This window comes from Seriola dumerili, unplaced genomic scaffold (genome assembly GCF_002260705.1).
Source record: "Seriola dumerili isolate Sdu_G_001 unplaced genomic scaffold, Sdu_1.0 BDQW01003009.1, whole genome shotgun sequence".
Lineage (NCBI taxonomy): Eukaryota > Metazoa > Chordata > Actinopteri > Carangiformes > Carangidae > Seriola > Seriola dumerili.
In genome coordinates this window covers 408,934-429,249 of record NW_019177264.1, presented here as the reverse complement: position 1 = coordinate 429,249, position 20,316 = coordinate 408,934, and the positions used below count along the sequence as shown (strand labels likewise).

The 20,316-nt window shown below is 39.5% G+C and overlaps 3 protein-coding genes across 4 annotated transcripts; 1 reads left to right on the top strand and 2 right to left on the bottom strand.

Annotated features, from left to right (window-relative positions):
• Positions 1-3,012: 3,012 nt before the first annotated feature.
• Positions 3,013-6,005, bottom strand: surf2 (surfeit 2). The gene is made up of 6 exons (XM_022769471.1): positions 5,842-6,005; positions 5,454-5,605; positions 5,142-5,245; positions 4,184-4,369; positions 3,747-3,880; positions 3,013-3,643 (listed from the first exon to the last, which is right to left on the bottom strand). The coding sequence occupies exons 1-6, from the start codon at positions 5,914-5,916 to the stop codon at positions 3,554-3,556; spliced, it is 741 nt and encodes a 246-aa protein (XP_022625192.1). The 5' UTR covers positions 5,917-6,005; the 3' UTR covers positions 3,013-3,553.
• A 759-nt stretch (positions 6,006-6,764) lies between these two features.
• cunh9orf16 (chromosome unknown C9orf16 homolog) lies at positions 6,765-9,193 on the top strand. Its single transcript, XM_022769461.1, has 2 exons — positions 6,765-7,107; positions 7,969-9,193. The coding sequence occupies exons 1-2, from the start codon at positions 7,029-7,031 to the stop codon at positions 8,223-8,225; spliced, it is 336 nt and encodes a 111-aa protein (XP_022625182.1). The 5' UTR covers positions 6,765-7,028; the 3' UTR covers positions 8,226-9,193.
• LOC111239561 (cip1-interacting zinc finger protein-like) lies at positions 9,046-19,942 on the bottom strand. Of its 2 annotated transcripts, none has more exons than XM_022769459.1 (16): positions 19,921-19,942; positions 19,071-19,324; positions 17,795-17,922; positions 17,372-17,622; positions 16,187-16,304; positions 15,914-16,001; positions 15,583-15,665; positions 15,360-15,439; positions 14,985-15,191; positions 14,767-14,897; positions 14,473-14,566; positions 14,184-14,297; positions 13,922-14,074; positions 13,692-13,770; positions 13,461-13,582; positions 9,046-13,122 (listed from the first exon to the last, which is right to left on the bottom strand). In XM_022769459.1, the coding sequence occupies exons 2-16, from the start codon at positions 19,229-19,231 to the stop codon at positions 12,574-12,576; spliced, it is 2,358 nt and encodes a 785-aa protein (XP_022625180.1). In that variant the 5' UTR covers positions 19,232-19,324; positions 19,921-19,942; the 3' UTR covers positions 9,046-12,573. The 2 variants fall into 2 exon arrangements, with proteins under 2 accessions (XP_022625180.1, XP_022625181.1); XM_022769460.1 differs by lacking the exon at positions 19,921-19,942 and adding an exon at positions 19,809-19,878.
• Between the last annotated feature and the right edge of the window lie 374 nt (positions 19,943-20,316).

Genomic DNA, 20,316 nt, shown 5'->3' with positions numbered 1-20,316 from the left:
CTCCTGTGACATATTTTTTAAACAAATACTGGATCATTTGCTCAGTCATTGAAATGAAACCACGTGAGAATTAGAGGGTAAATGTCTTTGGGGGAACTCATAAACATCAGAAAAATAACAACTACACACTGATTTTTGTTAGAAGTCACAAAAAGATTGAGAACTTCTGATTTAATGTTTAACAGTGCATTATAGCTGAGCTTATCACATGTTGTTTTACTGTTAGCTTTGAAATAAATTTAGTGGAGTACATTTTGCTCTGAATCTCAGTGGAGTTGAAGTATAAAATAGTATAAAATGGAAATACTCAAGTAAAGTACAAATACATGCACTTCCTTACATTCCACCACTGAATTTGGTCCATTAATGCTATATGTAAAGAAAATGATGACAACATATTTAGTTAATTACTACTAATATACTGGTCTGACAAACAAACAGAAGCTTCAATATCGCACAACTGTCAGCCTGAAAAATTATGACAGGACAATTTTGCTTTAGTGCTGGACAACTTAATCATCGCAGTTTGCTTGATTTTACAGTATAGTGAAACCAAATACTTCTCATGAGCTTCCTCAAAAACCAACAACAATGCAGTAACTCTACAGTATACAGATAAAAAAAACCCCACATAATGTTAACAGAAAGTGCTTTGGTGAGGTGGGGAACCACAAAGCAACATCAATTCTCCTTGGAATACAATATTAAAGTCAATAAAACTGTGATGGATCACCATTCTTCCAAAAGATATTCCCTCATTTGGTGTTTTGATGATGGTGACCGAGAGTGCTATCTGACACGTCTGTCCGTAAGCCCCCATACGTGCTGAGCTGGGTTGAAATCTGGTGACTGCAAAGGCCACAACATATGCTTCACATGAGTTTCATCAAATCATTAAGTGACCCTTTGCTCCCTGTCAATGGGTGCATTGTCACTCTGGGTGACACCACTCCTCTTACGGTTTTTTACTTACTTAAGTAAAATGATGATGTATTTAAGTTTTTGAAATTTATGCTAGTGTCTACTTCTACTCCACAGAAGTGCAGATGTAAATATTGTACTTTTAACTCCACTACATTTGTTTAACAACTATCATTACTATTTATTTTGAGTTTACATGCAAAAATATAATTAACTTATAAAATCTCATGCAGCATTAAAGATGAAAGGCCCTGCATACTCACACAGGGTTTTTGAGTTTTGTGGCTGATTAGACCTTCTAAAGCTGGAGTGTAAAGCTACGTATGCTTGGATTTACATGAAGTAAATGTGTTGTAAAAGTAGTAAAAGTGTCATAAAGCCGTAACATGTTCTGTAACTAACTAACAGCAGAGTCCCTGAAGTCCCAGTTTTTTTTTGCAGGATCTTGCAGCTCCATAATTCCTCACTCTGAATGAGTGTTTTTACTTTTGATAGTTCAAGTAAATTATATACTTAAGCTGAAGTATCGTTTTAAGTGCAGGACCTTCATTTGTAAGAAAGTATTTTTTTAAATTATTTATTGTATTGCTACATTTAGTAAAACCTTTAGTAAAAGTAAGTAAAGCATCTAAGTAGCTCTTCTGCCACTTGTCACTTGTATGTCTACAAGACATTAAAGATGTTAGCTCAAAGTCAGCTTAGTCAATTAGGTATTAATATTCATGAACTTTTTGCTTTCAGCTAACTACTAATACTGGCTCTTATTAACACACACCTCTGGAGCTTGGTCCCCCATGTCAGATAGATATAACAGGTATGGTCACCACACCGGCCACACCTTCTTTAAAAGACATTACATTTGACTTTGGCTGACCACAGCTGTTGCCACAGAGGCAGACAAGATCCTTCTTGTCAGTTCAAATTAATGCAAAGGTAGTCTATTGTCTACTAAGAGTTCTCAGTGGACTTTGCTGAGTGGATGATGGCTGGCAGGCAACTGTACTGGGGTAAAGGTACATCTCAGAGACAACCTGAGGGCACAGATAGGTGGAAACTGCCAGTTACAACTAAAAGTAGCTTCTAGCTGGCTGAGTTGGGAGAAACTCCCTATAAATAAGGGGTGTCTCAGTCCTAATTTCTTGGTCCAATAGTAATTCTCAAAGCCTTTTAGTATGTCTGTGAAAAGTTACAAACAGTCCAAGGGACTTCTAAGTCACAAGGCCGGCTCACAGTCAGAAATGTCCTGCGCTAAAACGATAATAAACTTTTAAAATCATATTTTGATGGCAGAGATTTAATGATGATATAAAAATCCAACACTGGAAATGATACAATACACTGAATCAGCTCTGGACAGGCTGCTGCTGGGCCTCTCATTTCTGTGGAACGACTCCTACCAGCTCCACCTGCTTCCTCGCTGCCCCGGCCCCTCGTCAAAAAATTCTCCACAGTCCACTCCCAGCATGACACCATCTGCAGGCTGGAAAGAGACCATGTAACACAATAATGTTTGGTCGAGCTGGGTTGTCAATACATGTGACTGGCCCATAGTGGTGTAGTGTTGGCATTTGCAGAGTGAAGGACAGCCAGCTGAGAGAGAAAGGAGAAGATGTTGGAAAGGAGATGAAGTTGGTGGGACTATGATGAAGATATCTGCCATGAGAGGCCAGAGCTACATGTGAAGGGAAATGGGATGGAGGCGTTAAAGGGGCCATAGCTTACAGATGGCTTGTTAACTGTTAAGACCAAAGACCTGGACAAAGTCTTTAAACTCAGGAGCATGTACGCTTCCTGTTTGCCGAGCAGGATGATGCATGTGATGTTATTTAAATGCACAGCAGTAACTGTGACCAAGCTTTGAATATTAAGTATTCTGCACGTCTCTGCTTGTCCTCAGCAGTGCACGGAAAAGGAAATAGATGACATGATAGCACACAACACTATCACTGTTTCACTGCACAATAATTTTTTTTTTTTTTTTTTTTTTTTACAAGTTAAACTGCACATTAAACGAGAACAATTAATCAGCCGTTACATGCTGTACTGACTGGTTACTTGTTACTTACCTTATCTGCTGATGAAACATTAAAATATAACTTATGTGTAAAATATTCTGCAATAAATATACAAAAGGTAGAGGCTTGTTTTTGGGTAGTGTAACTCTCTTAAATGATTACTGATATATGGCCTGCAGCAGTTGGTCTCCCTGTCTTTGTTGGAACCTTAACATCTGCATTTCAAATGTGCCATATCATGCTCTAGAGCTGCTTTATGGGCAATGCTTGGTAGAAAAAAAACAGACACAGACAATGTTTGCAAGTCCAAACAGTTGTATTTTATGCCAGGGTTCCTGCTTGTGAACTAGGAAACACAACCTATCCAGTCCAAAGATGTGCTAACTTACACAAACACACGTTCAATGTCATGTAAACCTGCCTTGCTGAAACTGCAACCTTTGCAGGAAGAAAAAAAAAAAAAATCAGAAAACTCCTGATCTGTTGTGATATGTTAATGTGATGCTAAGACAAAGGTCAGGCTGGCTCAGACATAGAAATACTACACCCAACAGAGGTGTTTTGCTCTCTCACAAAGCACCAGGTATAAAAATACTATACAGATATGGTTTTACATTTTACTTTCCATTTTTCACTTTTCCATGTTTCTTCCGCCCTGATTTCCAGTGATTATTTCTGAATTTCTTCTGAAAGCCTCCGCCCTGGGCCTGAAAGACAAAAATATGAAAGCATTAAAAGAAAAAAATCATAATAACCTTGATAAAGTAATTCCCACACACACATGCACAAATGTTACCTCTACATACAGACCTTTTTGCGTTTCTGCACCGCCTGCTTCTCCACCTCCATTTCCTCGTCGTCATCTGTTTGGAAGTCATCTTCCTCCTCATCCCCGTCACCCTCCATACTTTCTTCTGCCGAGTTTTTTAAGGTGAACATGGATGCTGTGGGAAAAATATGACACAGTGTTAGAGCAAAGTAAAGCTGCAACTCTACAAATCTGTATATCTGGGCTCAGGTGCATTGGAGAGCCCAATTCTGTAACTTTTACAGTCCAACTAAATACCAAATTAAATTGTATAGCTGATTATTATCCACTCTTCTGATAGATGGTGTGTTTGTTAATCAGTAAATTCAATAAGTTTTGCCTGGAATGAAATCCTGCAATCTCTTCTTGACACACAGTCAAGCATTACAAAATAAAAGTGGACAAAGATCTCTACAGTGTGTGCACTTTGGATACTGACGAGGATAGAGGTCGCTCATGCTGTCTTCGGAGTCACTATGCTCCTCTTCACTGGATGAGGGTTCCCACGCGCTGTTCCCGTGTTTTGTGGCCCTCCCCCGACTGACCTCCTCTCCGGTGTCTTTGGGCTTTTTCTGATTCAGTCTGGCTGGAACGAATTGAATCCCCTGCTGCACACACTCTTCGTCTTGAGCAAGAGCGAGAATGAGACAGCTACGTCAGTGATGAAGTGACAGTGTGAATTGTCCAGCAGCTCATACTTGCAGTGTAGTACATGGAGTGACGTGTTAATCACTTAAAATGTTATGCTCGTATATGCACCTTTTTTTCAGGTTTTCAGCTCACAGTTGAAGACTCTATTTCACACGGCTAAATGTAAACTGCATATTGTTAATAATGATAGCACAAATGAATGGTTTCTATAAATAAAGAAATATTAACAATCAAGGTACACTGGCAAATACACATAAGAACTTAACTGGGGCGATTCAACAGTGTAAACCTGAAATAGATGTTAAAGTCCATCTGTATAAAATCTAAACTTTATGGGAATACAGTGACTACATAACTGCCTGGATGAGATGTGAAAGGCAGTGATACTACTGGCTATTTTGTTCAATAAAAATGGAACATGATAATATGTTGTGTCTGGTGTTTCTCATTTACTGCAGTCTTGAGCGCATCTCAGAACTAAATCCCAAATTATGTTTAAGAAAATGTTAGTCAGAGCAGATTTAGAACGATTTGTGTTCAGCAAAAAAAGTGGTGACAGAAATATTTGTTTTTAATGAACAGCTTGCAGATAGCTTTGATTTCCTCCCTGAATGATGGGTATCACGCCAAAAATCTAGGGTTCTATAAAATCTACAGGGTTCAAAATGTATCAATATCAGTAACCCAGCAGTTAATAACCTGTATTAAAAAAAGGTGCCATGCATGTGGATGAATGGTGCACTGACATTTGGTAAGGGCCTTCTTGAAGCGTTTTCCGTTGACATGTCTTAGGACATGGTGCGGCTGCCGGTTGAGATGTCTGAGGGTCAGTTTACAGAAGAGCTGATTGCTGTAAAAACACCCAGAGGCCAAAACATCAGAAAACACAATAGATGTGCAGATTAGTTTGACACATTCAGTAACAGACTGTGGCATTTCATTGGCAATTACACCGCTGCAAGGACAAACAGGTGTGGACAGAGTTGGTGCTTTCTTTTGCAAAATAACTGCATACTGACGGAGAAGAACATTTGTGGGAAAATAAGGCCAATCCTTACGGTTGTTTTGTGCTTTGCACAACGTGTGGTTCATACTGGCTGTAGTTGAACTCTGCTGCAGCACTCAGTTTCTCGTATTTCTTCCCTTGAGTGAACTTCTGCAGCTCCGTCAGGTTGCATGGAAACTCGTGGCCATTCAATGTGCATTTGATCTGAAACAACACGCAGGTGACAGATGTAGTACATTGTGGTACGGTTGATCGTGAAGTTCAGCTTGATGCAGCAATAAACGTGGTAATCATTTTCAGTTTATTTCAGCCTTGGTCAACACATCCAGCCATCACAACACTTCACAGTGCATGGCTCATGAGGTAAATTAGCATTACGGCTAGCATCACATAGAAAGTGTATTTCGTGCGGTGTGATGTGATGTAGTTTGCTCGCCAACCTTTTTGCCGTCTGTAAGCTGAAGGAAAGGGTGGTTAAGTAGAAATGCTTTGAGGTCCGAAGGTAATTCATCCATAGCTTAAAAACACCTGAAAACAGATCTCTTTAGTGTGTTGTATCAGGCCACCCCCCTACAGGAAATGTCCACACGTGGGTTGACTGCACAGACTGTGTTGCATGATATCTTGGCGCCACCCACTGATCAAAGTGAGGAAGGTCTGCTTAGATGAAAAGCTTCCTATTAATCTATCATCACGGTGTTATCAATAACGACAAAAAAAGACCTTCACTAATAATTACGGCTTCATGTCTCATAATAATGAGACTGAATAACTTTGATACTGAAGAAATATTAAAAACCTGATGATTCACCAGTAAATTCCGCTGAAATAAATAAGCCACATTTACGAGACAAGTTGTCAAAGTTGTTTCTCTACGGATACATTTCGCTAGTTTTTATTTGTTTATTTATTTCAGTAGCACTGTATTTTTCCTAAAGTACTAGTTTTTATTTAATTCTATCTATTCATTTATTAGCAGTGCATTTCTTGCGTTGAGTCACAGAAGCTTTTTTTTTTTTTAGCAGCACGTCCAGTCAGCTGACTGATAGGTCAGAGACAGAGAGAACGAAAATAAAAGAGGGTCCACTCTGCTCATATTTTCAGAAACGAAAAGTGTAGTACACATATAAACTGTGGCGAGGCGGCAGGAACTTGAAATTAAATTTGCTCGAAAACGGACACTCGTGATAGCAACGTAAAAACGTTTTCAAGTTCGTCTGCGGTATAAGTATGAAGATATTTTTACTCAACTACGTTTCAGATTATCTGTACAAAGTGAGTCATCTTTATTTGAAGTACAAACATCTTTGATGAGAACGTAAAGCCTCGCCTAGATTTCTCCCATAATCCATTGGTTCCGTAAACAAATCCCCGACGTCTTGAAATGACAGGTCAAACTATCTAACTAGCACCTTCCGCCTGGGATCTGTGGGTTTATCGAAAGCGTTTGAAAATAACGTTGAAGTTAATATTTATCATTGCATTCGGTGTCATCTTTGCTGAATTTGAATTGTTGCTCGCCGAGACATTTACTAATACCAGTTAGCTTGTAGCCTAGCTAGCTTGGCAGTACAAAAAGTAACTCTTTCTGTAACAAAGTAGCCTAATAAACGTGAATATTTGAATAATGTCTGGACCGAATGGAGATCCAAATATCTCTATCGACGATGGTATTATAAACGACGAGGATGAATTCGGCGATGAAGGTAATGAGCTGATATGTTCATTGTAATCGATGCTGGTAACGTTATTGCAGTAAACTGGAGAGTCCACCTTAAAACCAAATTCGGTGTGTTTTTGTAGTCACAATCTACAAAAACAGAAAAAATGGCCACAAGCAGTAATGTTAAATTTAGAGCGTCAAACGAAGACTTGATGTCAGGTGACACTGACTTTGAACAAGCTTAATGTTTTCATCGGATTTCTAATTTAGATGTTACATCCATTTCAGTTTATTTTAATGTAGTACCTAAGTTACTGAATATCTGCTCCAGTAATATCATTATTAGTGCTCCCATAGACTCTCACATTAACTTTTGTTGTGTTTTTCACTGTTTATTCAAGATTTATCTCCAGATAACATCAGTATTACTGTCTTTCTGCTTTTCAGCTCGAGATACATGTTCTTATCCACATATTCAAGTGATCTGTTCAATACTTCAAAAATAATATGATAATTCTGTTTAGAAATGCACTGGTATATGTTGCTAACAGCTATGAGGAGCAGTCAATATTCGTTGATAATGTCCTGAGATTGCCCATATTCTATACAGATGTCAAATCAGATGTATTGTTTATTGAGGGTGGAACTTGCTCTCCTCTTGTCTGTCTGTGCTAGCCATTTAGACAATAAATCAAGCTGTAACTGATAGTTCTAGCAAGTCAAAATGGATGATGGAAGTCTAAACAAATGGAGGTATGTGGGATAAAAAGATAGAAAGTAGTTTAGGTTATAAGACACCATTTTATAACCTAAAATTCATCTTTTATTTAAAAAACCCACTGTTTAGTGAGAGACCTCTTTGTTTTCCATGACAGCAAAGACTAAACTCTCTGCTTATCCACAGAGTACGTTGCCATCAACTCTATGCTAGATCAGATCAACTCTTATCTTGATGACCTGGAGGAGCGCAATGATGCACTCAATGGCAAACTGCATGAACTAATGGAGTCCAATCGGCAAGCCAGGCTGGAGTTCAGGGCCCAGCTGCTCGGCTCCCAAACCCAGGAGGAGCAGCATTCTGCAGATGGGGACTCCTCATCTAGCAAGAAGGACCTGAACGAGGACAGTGGAGGCTCGCAAATGAGTGACAAAAGCGGGTAGACGAAGGGGACTGAGTTCAGCAAAATGCAAGGATAGAAAATATTTATGAAAGTTGACTCAACTTCTGACCTCCATTTTTTGGACTAGTGACCCCTGATCTGCATAGTCCATGCCTGCCTGATTCTTCTGTGAATTTACACCCTCATCAGCAGACGTGTATACAATTGTGATATTTTGCATCTCCTCTATCACTGAACTCAATGCAATTTTCCTGTTGTTGGACTGTGGTGTGCTGATGTTCTTCAGCTTCTCATACAAGTCGGACATCACAGTTAGTTTGCACTCTGTTGCAGACTTAACTGAATTTTAAGTCAGATGTGTAGCTGTGTAAAAAGCTGCGTCCTTTTGTGCAGAGCTTTGTTCAGGTTCATGTGAAATATCATTAAGACAATTACTAAAGCTGGAAACATATCAGTTTTTTTAAGTTAATAAAAAAGGTGTGGAATCAGTGCTCAAACTACAGGATCGTGCTCAGATTCCTGACTTAAAACCATATGTACAACCGTAGGTTGTATAGATCAGTATGAACCTTCCACATGCTTATAAGTCGGTCCTCATGACGAGTTAGTAGTGTGTCTGGCTTTAGAGAGAGCATCAACATCAGCTTTGTCTTAGCTGTATGATCTCTTATTACTGTATGTATTATCACACAAAATAAATATGCAACATTCCAGAGGTCTACCTGTATTTATATTTGATCTTCAGCATGTCTGTAAATCTTCACTGTACTGTCCTGTTCATTTTCATTAGTCTGTCTGAAATAAGTGTTTGTATTATGTGTAAGTGCTAGGCAAAAAAGTTTGAAAAAATTTAGTCAGCAAAGTGTGGGAATTGTTTTAATATAAATTAAAATGACCCCCGAACAGAAAACATCCAAAAATACAATAAACTTCCAGCAATTAGAAAACAACACCTGTTTGTTCATCTCAGTTTGTCAGTAGCTGAATAAAAATACAGTAAGAAACATACAGCTTTGTTGGAAATTATCCTTTACATGTCCTTTTCTCTCTCCTGCTTCATTCCGTTTCAGAGCTGAAGATCATGTCTTGTTCCTTCAGACAGAACATGACTCAATACTAATCATGTGACAGTCACCACCATGACTACAATATTTGCTACATGCGTCAGTTACCCTTTTGTGGTCTAAAATATCCTTCTCTAATATGGAGGCTGAAATGTTTCCAGAACAATACACTACTCATGAAGAAGGAAATAATACATCCTTATATATATATATATATATATATATGCACATTATGGTGGCATGTGACTGCTGAAATGCTGGAAACAAAGTTATACATTTGTATAACTTGTAACTGGGGTAGTCTACTGCATGTTACTGGTGCTTCACATCAAAGTTGAAGGTTTGCAAGTATACTTTGCTACATTAAATACCTACAGACACTTCATGGTTTTTCCTTGCAGATAATATTTGGACCTTTAAGGGAAGTGAGATTCCAACTGTCCAGTGCAATGCAACCAAAACATCTTCCATCAGAGAAAAAAAAAAAAAAAAAAAAACTAGAGGGGCACTCAGAGCACAGACCTCTACCTAGGCCTATGTTAAATAACATACACCAGACTTCAGAGAAAAAAAAAAATTCTAATTTGAAGCGAACGCGCTTAAAATTTAATGGGTTCTTTCCTGGCCCATGCCCCATGTCCTCCATCAAGTTTGGTGCAAATTGGTTCAGTACTTGAATAAATAAATACACAAGGGTGAAAACATAACCTCCATGGTGGAAGTAAAAAATCAAAACAAGGGCAAACTGGAGGTAAATAAGCACCAACAACCACTTACTATATTTTTGTGCTGTAAATGCTTAGAGAAGCATTGCACATCCATGGAAATATGACAGGAACAGTTACTTCATTCTAAATGTAGGCACACTTAACAAATGTCCATGGAAATGTGACACCAAATGTGATGAATTCTATGGAAATGCTTTCATCTTTATGAATTCTGAGCTAAAAAGAATCCTCTGAAGTTGAAAACTGCAACATCCAGCCAGAACGAATAAAACAAAACAACCTTGCAATATTTTAAGTTTCAAGCAGCTTATGTCTTGACCGACAAGCGTTCAAATTTCAAAAATAGCAATATGTGGACAACCTTCTGTGATTGTGAAGTCCTACAGGAGCCAGGGACAGCTCATAATTTAAATTCAGGGCCCGGTTGTTAGCAGAAGCCTTTCACTTCTTGCTCCTGACATGATGATGAAGCTGTCTGCTGCTGTAGATGCCCATTTAAGAGCTGCCTGAACATTTCAAGGATACAGGGGCTTTCTTCTCCATTTGAATGTGTGCAGCTGCAAGAGAGCTTTTAGACATTTTCTTGACAGGTGTTAACTATGACATTCAGCTCCTGTTTGGATCTCTTCAACTCTTCAAAAAAGCTTAATAAAAGAAAAAGCTTCCTATTGCTGATAGCAGGCCGATAAGAATCTGTGCAGTACTATTTCAGTGAAAAGCCCACGGCTGCTGACAGCTTTTTTGCCCCCAACACGACATCAACCTGAATTTAAAATCTCTAAAATAAAAAGGGATGATAAAACACCCTGAACAAAGCTACAATCAGTTTCAAGGTTCAGCGTTTCTCAACACTCAAGTCAAAAGTACCATTTTAACACTTTTTTAATCAAAAGCTGTCAACTGCTCAAACACTTAATTTAGTTACATTCTACATTTCAGCTTGCTAAAAGCGTGTGCTATGCGGTTAATAATGTGGAAAATGTCTCCACCATCAGTACGGTCTTCTAAACTTGTAGGTTATTATAAGTTAACAATCATTCATCTAGCGAGCTAGACAATTTCCAGAAAACTTAAGTCATCCCTCGAGGACAGCAGGGTGGGAAATGAACATTGAGCCAGACAGAGAGACTGCTGGATAGAAAATCTTGCAGGGATTGTAATATTTATGGGGCAACCCGAAAAGTGTTCTCAAGTGTTTAAAAAATGAATGTCACACTATACCTTTAGAATTCTCTATATTGGCTTTTAGCTTCTATGATTTTAAAATCAGTCAGTGTGTCCCAATTCCATACTTTTGTATCCAGTAACCAGAGTTCAAATAAGACTTCAGCTTTGCTTTGTACATCTGAGATGTACAGTTGAGGCCGATGGAAATGTCATTAGGTTTTCAAGTATTTAGTCAAAAACAAATGTTTGACCTGATGATGGCGCTAGATGAAAAATAAGGCATTTTACATTTTATCCTGAGGGGGTCATTAATGTATGTATCAAATTTCAAAAGTTGTTGGGACATTTCACTAAAAGCCAAAAAATGTGAACCTCATGGTCAAACCCAAGAAGTCATTCATTCTAGAGGAATTATCCTCAGGGAACCATGAATGTCTCTACAAATTCATGTTGTAGTTGTGATATTTAACTGGATGAGTGAGAATGCTGGCAGTAGAGGACAAGTCAGAGGATAATCAAAGTTAGTAGGATTCATCCCCTGAGGACCTTAAATGTGTGTGCAAAATTTCATGGCTATCCATCTAACAGTCATAGTAGTCCAGCTGAAATATCCCTAGAGCAACATCACTCGCATGGCTAAAAAAATAAAACATTCTTAACTGTTTTACACAATACGTCGGCCATTGCAAGTCAGTCTAACTGTGACTTTGAAATGACATTACCAATTAAACACCACAATGTTTAACAGAATTTTTTTGTTACCTGGGTCGTTCAAAAAGCTATTTCATCTGCAACTTTGTTTTTATCCACAACCTGCTTTTATGTTTTGCAGCTGTGGCCGAATAGTGCCCATCAAAAGCACACTGAAAATTCAGCTGTATACTTTTCCTGTGTGAACACACGTCATGCTTAAAACCTGCTTAATATTAGAATGTAGTATAGACACAGCAACATAATATGTGTCCATGTACAGGGTTTTCTAGTGGTTATCCAAAATAAGGAGCTTCTCCTTATTTAACAAATGAAGTTAGCAACATAAAAACAGTTTTTGTGTGAGTACTGAACGAGGTTGGTTTTGAACTTGATGTCTATACTTCATAATTATCTCAAGCTGCTGTAATTTAATGGTGTGGCTGGGGACCTACTCAAGAATATAATTTTCCAACTGGGAGCCAATATTAAGAGGCACAACCATCATCAATGCATTTGATAACTGTCAGTGTTAATTTCCCACCCTGGGAGAGCAATTCACATGACAAGTCATGTTCCACCATAACCAGTGTGTGTTTAATTCAGACTTTCCAGCATGGAGAGAGGCTGGTCTCTTCATTTCTTGGTCGCTATTTGATGAAAGCACCTCTTCACATACCGATATGTCCTGTGCTAAGGTTGTGCCAGGTTTCCTGTCTTTCCACATCGCAAGTGTGACTCAGCGCCTGTTCGTGGCCCTCCCTGACCTGCGTTTGGGCGTGGTTTTTGCCTTCCCTGTGCTGTTCTTTTTCCCTGGGACAGCAGGAGCTTCCTTCTCCTCCTCCTCCTCCTCTTCATTGGTATCCTCAACCGCAGCTGTGGGTTCGGAGTCTGGCTCCTGTCTGCTGCCAGCAGGCAGCTCAGCAGGACTCTCCTGAGCTACAGATGCCTGGGATGTGGTCTCTTCCTCTTTGCTGTGGAGGCTGAGGTCTTGGTCTGTGCTGTCAGTGCAGGTCGCTGAGGAGGTGGTGAAGTCCTGTGAGGTCGGGTCGGGTTCTGATTCTTTCTCTTGTTGCTGGTTTTCTGTCTGCATTTGCAGTCGGGTGAGTGTAATGATGGGCTGCAAGGAGTTCAGGTTTGTCACTAAACCAGTGTCATCAGAGAGGGCATTTTCATCTGACCAGTCTGTGGTGGTTTCTGTTACAGGCCTGAGGCTGTCTGAAGCTAGGAGAGACTCTCTGGAAGATTCAACGGCTTCACCCTTTTGACTGAGCAGCACTCTGTACCTCTGAAAAAAGAAAGCAGAAAAATACTGCAATTAGTCAATGGGAATTCCTCAATACACTTATTAATGTGCCTGTAGATTACTGCACACTAGCACTTAAAGAGCTTAAATATACTTGGATATATACTTGGAATGACGTTTGGGTTAGACAATCAATAAAACAAAAGACATACATCTCTTAAATGCTGGACACAAATTATAACAAATACTAATAATGTAGTTAACTTTAAGAAGAATTGTAGTGGAACAACAATTTTCATTTGGGCCACAGATAATCAGTTTTATCAGGTATCACCTATTTAGTAGTGGAAACGAAGTTGATGAAGTCATTAAAAACCAACCTTGAGGTTCTCGAAGTGCGTCAGTGATTTGCAGTGGGTATGTAGGGCAGAAGATTCAAAGTGGTAAAACTTGTTGCAGAGCCTGCAGATAAAACCTGCAACTGGAACAAAGAAACTCGACCCTGCAGTAAAGGAAATCAGAGAGTGAACTTCACTCAAATGATAATTAAAAGAAAACGCAGGGAAACACTGTTTCATGCAGTGAAGAACCAGGAGTTAGTCATCACTCACCGTAGACTGTGTCAGGGTCATACTGCTCATCACTGGCCATTTTCTTAAGAGTCACTTCTTTAAGGGAGGACCAGCCATCCTGCACCAGGCCACCACAGACACAGTAAACATGTTAAATGCATCGATTGTGATGTACAAACAGTTTTATTTCAGAACTGATCTCAAAGGGATGTTGAGCTCTGGTAAAGTTTCACGGGGGGAAAATGACAAAAAACAACAAAATAAATCACCTGTTTCTCTGAGCAGTCTTGGTCTTCCTCATTCCTCTGTCTTTCCTCTCCCTCCTCCACCTCACTTCCCTCCTCTTCCTCGTCCAACGAAAAGCCGTCTGTGTCCATGGCAGTCAGCTTGGCCAAGGCCTCACAACCCTCCTTTTCCTGAAGCTGAGAAACAGTGACATAAATTGGTGAGGTGCAACAGTATAGCAAAGTCAACATTTACGTTCATCTTCAAAATACTTGCTAATATCTTTAGGAATATATACACAGATACCTTCTCCATTTTTTGTCTGTGCTCCTGGGACTGCAAGTGCTCCACAAAAATCTGGGAGGTCCTGAAGTGTTTCTTGCAGATTGTGCAGGAGGAAATGGCTGCTCTGCTGGCAAGCTGAGGAGAGGAGGAAAGGAGGAGAGATGGAGAGATGGAGGGATGGGAGCACCAGATCAGACAAGCTGTATTAACTTATATATATAATTAACTTATTATTCATTTCATACTATTTCTTGAACTCAGCAATTACATTATATAAATGTGCTTATCTATAAAGTGAGCAGCTGATTACTTTGTGCTCCTCTGTGCGCCTGTGGTCCATGATGCTACTGGTGAAGTGGGTGTGACAGGTGGCACACCAACGCTGCACGTCTGCTTTTTTCTCTCTGAAAAGAACGCAGACAAGTGTTATAAAGATCGTTTTCTCCTTTTAAAAACACTTTCCCACGTTAAACTCAAAATGGCTCACTGGAAAAAATGGAAGTTAACCTGTTTATGGCTGAAATAAAAAGCTGCAAAATCATCTTGCTGAAAATCAGAATACAAAACACAAGCCAAATGCATATTTGTGCATTTAAAAACTGACCCATCTTTGTTTGCTCCCTGTAGAGACTCCTGCACTCGTGGCAGCAGCGTGACTAGACAGGCGTTACTCATGTGTTGGATCTCCATCATCCTCTGCTGGTGGGAAATGCTGTTCATATGACTCCTGAAGTTCTACAAAAAAACAACAACACAAAAGCAATAAATTAAAAAGAAGAGAAAAGTAAAACACAATCGTTGTAAAACTCCTGTTCAACTCACTTGCTGGTTGTGGCAGGTAATGCTGCAGAGGTAGCAGTAGAACTTGGTGGCGCCCTCCGCTACACCTTCGTCCCCTTCGTCCTGGTTGCCTGGTGAATCCAAGGAGGCATCTTTTCCCTGTGGAGTCTCCTCTGGGAGTAAACTAACCTGCTGGTCATCCTCACTCAGCCTGCCAGAAGGTGATGGGGCAGATAAACAGCTGTGCACCTACAGAAAGGTTTCATAAAACAGATGTAAACCTACAGTCAGCGTCATGCATTCATTTAACTGAGGTATGACAGACATGTAGAAGAATATGATTAATACTTGTTTGTTCTTTAAGTGTCAATTATTTTGTCTATAACCTGATCGTAACAAATAAAAACCTCCTCCTACCTCATCAGCTCTGCTCTCCTCCAGTGCCTCAATAACATCTGATTCCCCTGTAGAGCCTCCTTCTTCCAGAATGATGGCATCTGGCAAAAGATTCGAGGCCAAGAGAAACATTTGTTCATCACAACTGACATTAACTTCACTACCTTTAAATGAAATCAGGGCTTAATATCAAAAGTATCTGAAACAATCTGCTCTCCAAACCTGAGGTTTTAGTGTGTTTTACCTTCAGGATGGCTCTCTGTGTTGCTGTTGCACTCTGAAGAAAGAACCTCCCCATCTGTATCTGGAATAGTGATACACTCTGACCTGAGGGAAAGAAGAACAAAGTTGAGGGTTAGTAATCAAACAGAGAACATTTCTGGTTAACAAGGTTTCCAAGCCAGAACAGTTCTATTTTTTTCTTCATAATTGGAAAACACTGTAAAGCACTGTGTACCCTCCACTTCTACCTTTTGGTCAGGTACCTTTCTTCCTTCTAGAGGTAAGACATTAAACCCTGATGGTGGGATTAGATTTTCTAGAACCACAGCAATAAAAACAAATAGTTTCCCTACTCCTCTGTCCTCTGCTTTTTCACAGCAGGTTCTTCAAGTTGCTCTTCCAAGATCTGTGTGGGTCCATCCACTCCTCCCACTGCACCATCTGTGGGTATAAAATGCAAAACCAAAGTTGGAAACTAAGAATAAAAACATTACCTACAAGCAAATGTATACCATCAGTATTCTCTAGTACTTTTGTAGTTTGTGGAGGCATGGACACAAGTTTAAAATCACATATGATATTCAAGTCATGCTATAACCTTAACATCTTCTGCACGTCATCTGTACCTGTTTCAGATTTGTCATCGGGTTCATTGGTACTGCTAGCTGTGGGCTGGTTGTCTGTGCTCCCCGTTGCCATCTGCTCGCTGTCTCGCTTCCTGTCTGGCTGGCGAGCTATGGTGTCCTTTACACAGACAAAGATAACAGGATTTCAAATATACTGAATAAAAAGAGGCTTGACTTGTTTATTAAAGTTAGCATCAACACTGGCCACAACTAACATGGCTACACCTTCAAGTTTGAGACAGAGATGCAGCTAAGAGATATCAACAAAAGCACAAATAAAAGACGATTTTAATAGATCTGGATGCAACTCATTTTGACTGAGCATCTAAAAGAAAAATTACCTTTATTATTCGGTTCGAATACAGTAAAATATAACATATTATTGCAAATGTGACTTAAGCAATGTTGAGCTCCTTTTTAAATTTCTGAGGTCTGAGTCCTTTTACGTTCAACAACTGCTCTGAGGAAAACAAAACCAACAATTAATTTTTCCTGCTATTGAAAAGATATTTCATTGTTCATGAATCTACTATTTACTCTTCTGGTTAATCAATCATTCTATAGAGTGTCAGAAAATACTGAAAAAAGTTAATCTCATTTAACATTTAATTTACAATAAAATTACTAGTTTTGTCCACACAACTGTCCAAAAACTAAATATATTAAGTATAATATCATATTAGATTAGAAAATTTAGCAAGCATCACATCTGAAATTGAATTTTGGGAATTTCTGCTATAAAAGTAACTTCAATGATTAATTGATTATCAGAATTGTGTCTCTTAATTCTTTGTCAATTCATTCATTGATTAATTGAGTAATTGTTGAGCTCTAAAATCAAGTATTGCATTTGTAGCTTCAGCTCTATTCCACCAAACTCCATTGTCCTCCAAAAACTATCAAAAATATATATTGAATAGTCGTGTTTTTGCTTTCAGGTTATCTGTTCCTTCAACATAATGAAAGCTTGTGCTGAAATTGGAAAGCACAAACGTAAACCCTAATTGCCTTTGAATGGGCTATAATCAAATTAAAATCACGATAAGAACATTTCCACTGCCTGTGATTGATTGAGTCATCAAATCTTGATGCATTTAAGATTCACACAATGCTAATGGAGTGTATTAGCTGTGCTGAAATCCTACACAGTGATTATAATTATTATAATGGTGCTGTTGTAATTACTGTGGTGGTGGATGAAGACGAGGAGGAGGAGGTGGAAGGGGCTATGGTGGTCGTGGTGGTGGTGGCGGTGGCAGTGTTACTGTTGTTGTAGTAGCGAGCGTGTGGGTGGAAGGCTCGTGCAGCTGGGAAACCCATGATAGGGGACTTGATAGCCATGCCCATGGGAACCGGGCCGAGCAGAGACGACCTGGCCCCAGCTGTGAAGAACTGACGGAACTGCTGGCCACCCATCCCAAAGTTCCGCATGTTACCTGGATGAAATAAAAGCATGAAAGGAGTTTTAGACTTCTTCATGCTTTTCAACATATCATCTATGAAAATGTCAAATAAAAATTCGAATGCTGTTTCTGATTATTAGCTACTATATGCAGGATGGGGGCTTTGCCAGATACTGCCGTCTTTAAACTCTAATCCCAACTGTACCCTGCATCTGCTGCATCAGTAAGGCCCCCTGCAGCATGGGATTGGGGGCGATGAGCGTAGTCTGGGTCGTCTGGCACAGGTTGACCATTCTGGGAGGAGGTGCTGTCTGGGGAGGCACAGGAATGGCTCTGTATAGCAAATGCACAAGAGAAAATAAACATGCAGCATTATTTCAACTGATGCAAAGTTATGTAAATCTGTAGGAAAAGAGGTGCAGAGTCTCAGCCAAAAGATCAATTCCTGTCCACAACCAGAGCAGAGTAGTCTACCTTCTGACTAATCTAGAAATGTATTTTACACACACCCATATTATTTGACAATTAGCAAACATCCTGATGTAGAAATTAAAGTTTGATGACATGGACAACTGCACACAAATGTTCTCTCCAAATGCAAGCTGTCCATGCGATTATTTCACAATCATGATGATTATTTATGCATACCTTATTTTCCCTCAAGCTATGTTCTGACCCAGTCAAGCGTGTAGTGGCTCTGATACAGACTAGCTTTTATGAGAAGTAATTTTCCTTCCATATCAGCTTTGGCATAGAGTCAATTTTAAGTTTTCATTTTTTATAGCACATAATTGCATTGCATAACACACTAAGTTTCGCAAACAAGTGCTTAAAACCAGTAAGCAGTAAGTCTCACAAGTATAACCCTATAGAAAGATGATATTAAATCAAAATAATAAGAACATTAGATTTGCATAAAAGCTTTCTCATGTTGTATCATATAGAGCAAAGGTAAATAGAAGGGGAATGAACACACATCAGGGAAGTAGCAATGAATGACAAAGAAAACAGGTGAAGTTTGAGGTGTTGGTGTGATCATCCACAGAATAAACAAGAGGCCTGCATCCTGGGTTTGTATGACGATTAAAGACGCAGAATCAAACGCTGATAGGTAACATGGCACAAGCCCACAGGGTACTTTGTATCACAAATCAGGTTGTGTGCTGTTGCCAGGAGGCCATAATAGAGGTGATGTGATCATACTTTATGGTCGAGAGTCAGTAATCTTGCAACATTGTTTTATATAACCTGCAGTTTATCAATATTACTCTTGCAAGCCAGATAACAGAGCGTCGCAATAGTCCAACTTTTGGACAAATATCACTAATACTAAATTAAAATGCTGCATGATTATGAATTTCCAGCCACCCCAAATCGTACAGTCTGGTATGTGTTGTGACAGGGCTTCCAGCTCAGCCAGCAGCCACACGTTTCACCTAGGAGGCCCTGCCTCATCCCCGGTCTCGAGTTAACTTGCTTACCGCGGTGTCTGGTGGTGGTGATGGGCGACATGATGCCCCGGAGGTGGCTGCGGTGGAGGAGGCGGAGGCTGCTGCTGGAAAAGTTGTTGTAGCTGCCGCAGGTGCTGGTGAAACTGCTGCTGTTGCTGCTGCTGCTGCTGATGGATGTGTGGATTGAACATTGCGGGCTTTAATTTCCGCTGTTACACTCCCGAGTTGACAGACCCGCAGCTGCGAAGTTGCAGTGTTTTGACACCTCTCGAAATATAATATCCCTGGATCAGAAGAAGAAAAAGATGATGTATACGTGTGCCCTGCTGTCAGAACAACTCTTTGTTGTAAAGACACATTCAACACCAGTGCCGCCCCCTACACAACAGGTCGCTCTCATATTTCGTGATGACAACTAGCTAGTGTTAGCTAGTAAGCTAGCAACAATTTGCTGTTGTTTTGGTTTAAATACTTCTTTTTGTACTCGGTTAGCCAACTTTAGGAAGAGAACAGCATGTTACCCATTAGTTTTTGTTTTGTTTTTGGCACGTTCTTCCAAAACTGGCAAAAGCTGAAAACACTGAATTTATCAATAAATAAGCTACACCTGCCATGAAATGAACGCAGCTAGCCCACCGCTCAGCAACTGAACCCATCTTAGCTTAGCATAGCTTTGAACTAGCAGGCTAACTCGTAGATAAACCAGCTGCGCCTCCTAGGCTACTCTCTCAATTTTACCTTAGGCGTCCTATAGCAGTTACGACTTACTTCTCAAAGAGAAGAGCGGCGGTGACTGTTGATTATCCAACTATGGGCATGGCACAGGGTTAAATAGTTGCTCTCAGTCCCGGTGCAACTTGCATAAAGCAGAAATACTAACCAGCCTTTCCAGTGTAGTAACCTGTCGCCCTCTGATGGTTGTCTGGAGAAAAGGCTTCATAATATATGGCCATGTGAATAATACATTTTTATATTTATTGAAAACTAAGAGTTTCTAAAGTGTGTCACTATAAATAGAAGTTTGTGTTTTTATTGTTTGACATGTAACAGCATGGAATGCTTATGTATACCTATATTTATATTGGTAACTTGTATTAGCGCGCCAGTTATTAATTATTTTTTAATCAAATGATTTTTTTTTATTAATCAATTAATCATTTGGTCCTTAAAATAATGGGACATGCCCATCACAGTCCACTAGATTCTAAAGTAATGTCTTCAAATTTGACGACCAACGGTCAAACCGTAAAGCTATGAATTCTTCACCATAATAGCT

Bases quoted from the DNA above. Each gene is read 5' to 3' on its own strand.
- cunh9orf16 (XM_022769461.1), top strand. From the start codon at position 7,029: ATGTCTGGACCGAATGGAGATCCAAATATCTCTATCGACGATGGTATT. The intron at 7,108-7,968 runs GTAATGAGCTGA...GCTTATCCACAG, and splicing joins GGATGAATTCGGCGATGAAG to AGTACGTTGCCATCAACTCT.
- LOC111239561 (XM_022769459.1), bottom strand. From the start codon at position 19,231: ATGTTCAATCCACACATCCATCAGCAGCAGCAGCAGCAACAGCAGCAG. The intron at 16,305-17,371 runs GTAATTACAACA...GTCTGTGTAAAG, and splicing joins CGTCTTCATCCACCACCACA to GACACCATAGCTCGCCAGCC. The intron at 14,075-14,183 runs GTATCTGTGTAT...ACTGTTTCTCAG, and splicing joins ACAGACAAAAAATGGAGAAG to CTTCAGGAAAAGGAGGGTTG.
- surf2 (XM_022769471.1), bottom strand. From the start codon at position 5,916: ATGGATGAATTACCTTCGGACCTCAAAGCATTTCTACTTAACCACCCT. The intron at 5,606-5,841 runs GTTGGCGAGCAA...GTGTTGTTTCAG, and splicing joins AGCTTACAGACGGCAAAAAG to ATCAAATGCACATTGAATGG. The intron at 3,881-4,183 runs GTCAGTATCCAA...TTTTTCCCACAG, and splicing joins CATGAGCGACCTCTATCCTC to CATCCATGTTCACCTTAAAA.